Source organism: Formica exsecta, unplaced genomic scaffold (genome assembly GCF_003651465.1).
Source record: "Formica exsecta isolate Colony F162 unplaced genomic scaffold, ASM365146v1 scaffold265, whole genome shotgun sequence".
NCBI classification, from domain to species: Eukaryota; Metazoa; Arthropoda; class Insecta; order Hymenoptera; family Formicidae; genus Formica; species Formica exsecta.
The window spans coordinates 551,389-559,475 of record NW_021849915.1 but is presented as its reverse complement, the minus strand read 5'-3'; the positions used below and the strand labels follow the sequence as shown (position 1 = coordinate 559,475).

Sequence of the window (8,087 nt, the reverse complement as noted above, 5' to 3'; positions counted from 1 at the left end):
TACAACGCATAGCTTCATTAAAAATAGTAAGGTCCATAGGATGATACTAAACAACGCGTTTATTTGTATCTCTTTTTGATGTTCTTGTATTAGTATTTCGCATAAATAATAGCACAATGCTGTTAAAAACGCGAGATAAGATGCCATCTCCAAAGCCATTTGTGTTCCAAATATGGAGTTCAGCTCACAAGTAAGACGACATAATTCTAAATGAAGTTGCCTGTTGATAAACACATTTTCTTACGAGAAAACGTAGAGATGAGAACCCATATAATTTAGAAAATTTTAATAGTATTTATAATTGTACTGCTCTTATAATCTTCAGAAATAGAGTTCTATTAAAATTGCATAATCAGTTTTGTATCGATTCGATAATTTAGCTAAATATATGCTTGTGCAAATTTACATTGTAGTCCACAACGTTCGCTTGCAATTATCAATACATGAAGTATCTCGACGAAGAACTACTACAGATTTTTTCCATGTACATCTCAGCCCATGCTCCTCTTTCACCAATAAACATCGTACATGCTCATTTACTTTGTCAAATCTGGTACTGATATACCTATATTGTAAAGAATCTCTCAAAAATTGTATAATATATAGCAAAATCTTCAATTCAAATGTATATTTGAAGAACAGTTTTTTTAAATAAATGTAATCTTTTTTATGAAAAAAAATTTGTATTGAAGCAGCTATAGAATGATATATCAGGGACTTTTGTTAGAAATGTAAAAAAAAAATGTCATTTTAATGTGATAATTATATATATATTTATATTAATAATTAGCGAGCAAATTGTAAAAAAAAAAACATTGATTCATAAATATAAAGAACACAAATAGTATATGCATTAGTTCAGTTTATAAACATGTCGATATTCATATTTGTTTTTTTTTATCGCTATATATATCTAAAGTATGCATATTAAAAAAACTATGCAATGAATAAAATCAATATATATATGTATTTACATTGTAAATACTATACAAACCATAGGAGAAACATGAATAATAAGTCCAGAAATGTATTGACATGAATAGGGTAATTTAGTATGTGAGATAAAAATAATCCCCAAGAAGCAAATTCTTTTCTGCTCAACCAAAATATCGTGTCATCAAAATTCATAGCAAGGCTGTATACGATCCACCCGATTAGTATTCCTTTTCCTAATATATGTATCTTTCGATATATCTTTGGAGTGCCAAGCTCTTCCAAAGTATCATCCACTGCAGCAAGTCTTATTACACATAATTCAAATCTCTAAAACAATATTAGAGACAATTCAAAATTTACGCCTATGAAATAATTATGTTTTTATAACGTAAAAATAATAACGTAAAGACTTTTAAAATCTTTGAAGGCATCGTATATGTGTTTAATCTTTTTTTAAAAGAATTTCAATTAAAATATAATCGCATTTAATATATTAACACTGACACACTCCCTACACATGCACACATATATACATAGAATGTATGTAAATGTCAGAATTGAAATAAAAATCACAATTATGCTCAAAAACATTGTTAAATATAATTAATATTATAAAGTATATAAATTTAATATCTTAATATAAATACTTGAATGTAATTGCATCTGTATGTACCTTTTGATAACAGAATTTCATAATTACGGACATAAACAATGATAAGATGTTAAACGCCATAACAACCATATTAAGGCGACTAGAATATATTATTTTTAATGTAATATTCCAGACATAGAAAATGGAATAAGCGTAAGATTTTCGTAATTGTAACATACTTATGTTTTTCCAGTACTTATATATATTAAAATGATCGATTTGCTCTAATAAGCGAGAGAGATATGGATTTCGTGATGTAAATTATTAAAATAACGTTGCTAATTCCATTTTTGCGTGTTTTGCTGTAGAAAGCAACAAATTCAATATTGTTTTGCATAATTTTATTCTACAGGATGTTTATAAAGTTTGTCCCCATTCCTATATTTTGGAAACGGCTCAAAATTATAAAAAATCGCGAAATACATTCCTAATTATTTCGAGGGGTTACTTTTTTAAGGGAAAGTTTTCTTCTCAAGGCGATGCCCCAGGGGGAACCCAACCCAAAAATTTTAAATGAAACCCCCCATATTGTAGTATATTAAAAGTGCTTAACAAAGAAAATTTTTGGCGCAAATCGGAAATTATACGTTGACCCGTTCAGAAGTTTTTTAGAGTCAAAGTTCAAAAAAGTCAATTTTCAAAAAATCGTTACTCCTATTTGGAAAATCCTAAAATAATGTTCGTGGTGTGACTGGAAGCGGTTAGGAGTAAAGGATATCCAGCTTTTTCTATAGTATATGCCATAGTCATCACTCTAGCGGTTTCTGCCACAAACTAACATCGACTGTCCATTCGAACTCATTTGATTAAATTTATTCATTAAAGTGATAGAATAATGCATAGTTGAATTATCAAATGCATTAGCGTTTTGTATCATTTAATTTTTCCATACAAAATGACGTAGTCGATCGATGTCACCAGACAGTATTAGTGTTAATAATATACAAACGGCATAATCATGTCTATTATTATAATTGCGCACTATTGTACAATTAATATTACATTCAATAGAATTCATAAATAATCTTTGATGCATTATTACAAAGTTAGGTTTGATTAGATGCTAGTTATGTTGATTTTTAAACGCAATTGTAAGTCAATTAAGGTATATCAACAATTATTTTAAATTGCACCATAATGATCAGGAAATTCACAATCGTCGTAAAAAACTGAAAAAAGGTTTCAATTAATTAATTTTTATTAAATATAAAAATAACAATTTATTGAAAATATTAATAAATAAATGTAAAATAAGTTAAAGCAACCGGAAACTACCATGTAATAGTGAAAAACAGTAGAAAAACAGTTTTGATAAGAAAATATTAAAAAAGAAATGTCTTGAATTCTTATAAGTTATGTTATAAAAAACGACATAAATAGGTAAAAAAGATAATAAATGCAAAAATAAACCTTTCGAAGGAAGTCATTGCCAAGATAGAAGAGACCCATTCCAGTTAATTTCAACGGATGATACATTATTTGCAATGTAAACTGATAAATCTGTACACAAAAGATGTTAGTTTACTTTAAACAATTTACTTCATTGACTTGTTGTTATAAAATGTTTTTTACCTCTTTCCAAACGTCTGCATATCGAATAGAATTTGTAAGTTGATAAATTGTTTTGTTAATTTTGTTAGCCTAAAATTTGAATATTATTTATTACATCAAATATATATTGTTATTAAAAATTATTCGGGTTATTTTACCTTATCTGTAACACTCTCACAGATATAATTTACAACGCATAGCTTCATTAAAAATAGAAAGGTCCATAGGATGATATTAAACCACACGTTTATTTGTATCTCTTTTTGATGTCCCTGTATTAGTATTTCGCATAAATAATAGCACAATGCTGTTAAAAACGCGAGATAAGATGCCATCTCCAAAGCCATTTGTGTTCCAAATATGGAGTTCAGCTCACAAGTAAGACGACATAATTCTAAATGAAGTTGCCTGTTGATAAACACATTTTCTTACGAGAAAACGTAGAGATGAGAACCCATATAATTTAGAAAATTTAAATAGTATTTATAATTGTACTGCTCTCATAATCTTCAGAAATAGGGTTCTATTAAAATTGCATTATCAATTTTGTATCGATTCGATAATTTAGCTAAATATATGCTTGTGCAGATTTACATTGTAGTCCACAACGTTCGCTTGCAATTATCAATACATGAAGTATCTCGACGAAGAACTACTACAGATTTTTTCCATGTACATCTCAGCCCATGCTCCTCTTTCACCAATAAACATCGTACATGCTCATTTACTTTGTCAAATCTGGTACTGATATACCTATATTGTAAAGAATCTCTCAAAAATTGTATAATATATAGCAAAATCTTCAATTCAAATGTATATTTGAAAAACAGTTTTTTTAAATGTAATTATTTTATGAAAAAAATTTTGTATTGAGGCAGCTATAGAATGATATATCAGGGACTTTTGTTAGAAATGTAAAAAAAAAATGTCATTTTAATGTGATAATTATATATATATTTATATTAATAATTAGCGAGCAAATTGTAAAAAAAAAAACATTGATTCATAAATATAAAGAACACAAATAGTATATGCATTAGTTCAGTTTATAAACATGTCGATATTCATATTTGTTTTTTTTTATCGCTATATATATCTAAAGTATGCATATTAAAAAAACTATGCAATGAATAAAATTAATATATATATGTACATTGTAAATACTATACAAACCATAGGAGAAACATGAATAATAAGTCCAGAAATGTATTGACATGAATAGGGTAATTTAGTATGTGAGATAAAAATAATCCCCAAGAAGCAAATTCTTTTCTGCTCAACCAAAATATCGTGTCATCAAAATTCATAGCAAGGCTGTATACGATCCACCCGATTAGTATTCCTTTTCCTAATATATGTATCTTTCGATATATCTTTGGAGTGCCAAGCTCTTCCAAAGTATCATCCACTGCAGCAAGTCTTATTACACATATTTCAAATCTCTAAAACAATATTAGAGACAATTCAAAATTTACGCCTATGAAATAATTATGTTTTTATAACGTAAAAATAATAACGTAAAGACTTTTAAAATCTTTGAAGGCATCGTATATGTGTTTAATCTTTTTTTAAACGAATTTCAATTAAAATATAATCGCAATTAATATATTAACACTGACACACTCCCTACACATGCACACATATATACATAGAATGTATGTAAATGTGAGAATTGAAATAAAAATTACAATTATGCTCAAAAACGTTGTTAGATATAATTAATATTATAAAGTATATAAATTCAATATCTTAATATAAATATTTGAATGTAATTGCATCTGTATGTACCTTTTGATAACAGAATTTCATAATTACGGATATAAACAATGATAAGATGTTAAACGTCATAATAACCATATTAAGGTAACTAGAATATATTACTTTTAATGTAAAATTCCAGACATAGAAAAAGAAATAAGCGTAAACAAACCAAATTATTAAAGAATATAAAGTGCTTAAGTATATGATCCATCGTATATTCAATTTTGATCGTTTTATAGGATAAACACCTAAACCCATAATAAAACACATTATAAAAAAAGGACGTAAAGCTTGTTGAATAGTCGTCACCATAATCATTACTACCATATGATCAAACTAACACTGTCTGTTCGAACTCATTTGCTAAATGTTTTGCTATTGCGCCGACTCGTAATAAGATAGCTGATTTTCGTAATTGTAACATACTTATGTTTTTCCAGTACTTATATATATTAAAATGATCGATTTGCTCTAATAAGCAAGAGAGATATGAATATCATAATGTACATTATTGAAATAACGCTGCTAATTCAATTTCTATGTGTTTTATTGTACAAAGCAACAAATTCAATATTGTTTTTCATAAAATTCTTCTATATAAAGTGGTTTTTATTATCGCATCCTATATTTTACATACATATGATAATATTAACACATATAATAAAATAAGAAATGACATAAAGTTGCCCTTTCAATTTTAATATTAATTTGATTTATATTAATAATGTAATAATATAAGAAAAAAACAGAAAAAAACAAAGACAAAAATGTTTTTAACATTTATAAAGGTATAAAAGTTTATTTCTGTTTACAGATTTGTTTCTGTCGTTTCGTTACTTTGCTTTTATACTTCTAAAAACTAATATATTATATTGATATGAGATATATAAATTATTAGAGCGCAGATATTCGTGATTTTTCATGATAAGCTTTTTCAGACAGACAGAGATGTGCAAAAACATATTAATGTAATCTAAAGAAAAATGACAGAAAGAGAACTAAAATTATAGCTTTGTAATTAAACAAATATGTATCTATCTATATTTATCTATTTCTCTCTGCAATATTTTTCAATTTTATAAAACCTCCAATTTTATAATTTTAACCAATTATAATTTTAAACTAAATTTTATAATAGTTTGTTTTTATCAATTTAAACTAACAATATAAGTTTATAAACATAAACTATTTTTAAATTAGCAGTGTCAAGACGATTTACAATTATTTTTGCATGTTTATTATTTCTTTTAAATAAAGTTTCGTTTCTATTTTACTATTGTGATGTACTGTTAAGCAAACAATATATCTTATACATGCGAGTAACTTGCTAACGAACGGCGTAGCCGAATAATGACAAATTCATTATTTGCAAAATAAGAATAAAATCAAAAGAACAAAGATAAATGTATATTGCATTTCTAATGTGTTTTATAATAAGCTATATATTAAAGATTGAGAGAAAGATTGATAAATTTTCGTATATTATTAAGTATTTAAAAAGAATCAAAAACATAGAATAATTTTTTGTCTATCTCAGATATTTTATTATTAACGTTTTAAGCGTAAAATAAATATGTTTATTGTATTTTTCTGCTTTTAACTATGATTACATAAGCTTAAATGCAGCGTTTAATAGATATAATTAAGGACAATAATATTAATGCAGTCTTACAAAATATTAAGCTAAATATTATATGGCAGATTGGTTTGTAGTTTTCGAGGGCAATTTTTCAGTTTCCTGACATTTGCAATATGATGATCATGAATGTTACAATTCTCATGCAGAACTGGAAAAAACAAATATAAATTTTAATTCACTTTTACTACATGTGCAATTGAGTTATGAGTATAATTTATTACAATTTTTTATGTTTATTTTTATAAATACTTTATACGTTTGCAAAGTTTGCAACATAGATTTTAATATTCTGCAAATAAAGCAGTTTTCCAAATTTATATGATTTATGATATAAAACACGCGACCAAAAAAATGAAATATTAGAAAAAGGTGTAAGTGCAAAAATTAACCTTTCGGAGAAAGTTGTTGCCAAAATAGAAGAGACCCATTCCAGTAAATCTCAACGGATTATGCATTATTTGCAAAGCAAATTGATATATCTGTGTGTAAACAAACCATTATTTAACTTCAAATAATTTGCTTCAAATATTTACTTCTCGTTATTAAAAACAATATCTTACCTCGTTTCTAATATTAGCATATCGGAGAGCATTTGTTAGTTGGTAAACTGTTTTGCCAATTTCGTTAGCCTAAAATATTTAAAATTGATTACACTTAAATATCTTTTTATTGAAATCTATATGATTTTACCTTAACACTGATATTCTCACAAAAATAATTTATAATACAGAGCCTTGATATAAAAACTAAAGCCCAAAAAATGTTGCCAAGCCATGCAGTTATTCGTGCTTCCTCCTGTATTTTCTGTGTTAGCATTCCGTATACATAATGACACAGTGATGTCAAGAAAAATAGATAGGATGCCATTTCGAAAGCCATCTGCGTTCCGAACATCCCATTCAATTCACGAGCAATGCGACATAATTCTAAATGAAGATGCCTGTTGTCAAAATTTTTCACGTAAAAATTGAGAATTTACAGAAGATTGTCATAATAATTTATTATTTTATTGTTAGATTTGTATCGAATCACTATCTAATCTACGCAAAGATAAGTGTACCGATTTACATTAGGCTCCATAACACTCGCTTATAATTATCAGTACGTGAAATATTTCGATAAACGTTGATTACTGGTCTCTTCCATTTATTCAGTCCATGCTGTTCTTTCATCGATAGATATTGTATATGCTCGTTTATCTTATCAAATCTGTTGTTTATATACCTGTATTTTATAAAAAATGCTTTATATCGACAATTTTTTAAAACAAAAAGATTTAATTTTTTAAAATTATTTTTTTACATTTAGTGCATAAAAATACATTCTTTCAATACTTTCTTTATTATATATATGTAATAATATATTTATAATAAAGAAAGTATTAAAAGAATGTATTTTTATGATCATATTTCGTCACTTATTAAAAAAAAGAGAAAATAAATAGCGAACATTTAATCTATAAAGAATAAAAATTAATGACCGATACATAGACACATAGTTAATTCTTTTAAATAAATAAATACGATTAAGATACAAACCATAAAAAGG

At 26.2% G+C, this 8,087-nt stretch overlaps 1 protein-coding gene across 2 annotated transcripts; it reads right to left on the bottom strand.

Annotated features, from left to right (window-relative positions):
• Positions 1-3,026: 3,026 nt before the first annotated feature.
• On the bottom strand, positions 3,027-5,240 carry LOC115237014. 2 transcript variants are annotated; one of them, XR_003884289.1, is made up of 4 exons: positions 4,928-5,240; positions 4,313-4,581; positions 3,298-3,892; positions 3,027-3,229 (listed from the first exon to the last, which is right to left on the bottom strand). XR_003884289.1 is itself a non-coding variant. In XM_029809766.1 (3 exons), the coding sequence occupies exons 1-3, from the start codon at positions 5,225-5,227 to the stop codon at positions 3,730-3,732; spliced, it is 732 nt and encodes a 243-aa protein (XP_029665626.1). In that variant the 5' UTR covers positions 5,228-5,240; the 3' UTR covers positions 3,027-3,729. The 2 variants fall into 2 exon arrangements, 1 of the variants encoding a protein (XP_029665626.1); XM_029809766.1 differs by having other exon boundaries at positions 3,027-3,892.
• Positions 5,241-8,087: the final 2,847 nt, after the last annotated feature.

What these genes read in the sequence shown, in the direction of transcription:
- LOC115237014 (XM_029809766.1), bottom strand. Translation starts at nt 5,227, where the DNA reads ATGGTAGTAATGATTATGGTGACGACTATTCAACAAGCTTTACGTCCT. An exon ending in TGAAATTCTGTTATCAAAAG is followed by an intron (nt 4,582 to 4,927) that starts GTACATACAGAT and finishes ATATTGTTTTAG; the next exon opens with AGATTTGAAATATGTGTAAT. An exon ending in TTATTCATGTTTCTCCTATG is followed by an intron (nt 3,893 to 4,312) that starts GTTTGTATAGTA and finishes TTTACAATATAG; the next exon opens with GTATATCAGTACCAGATTTG.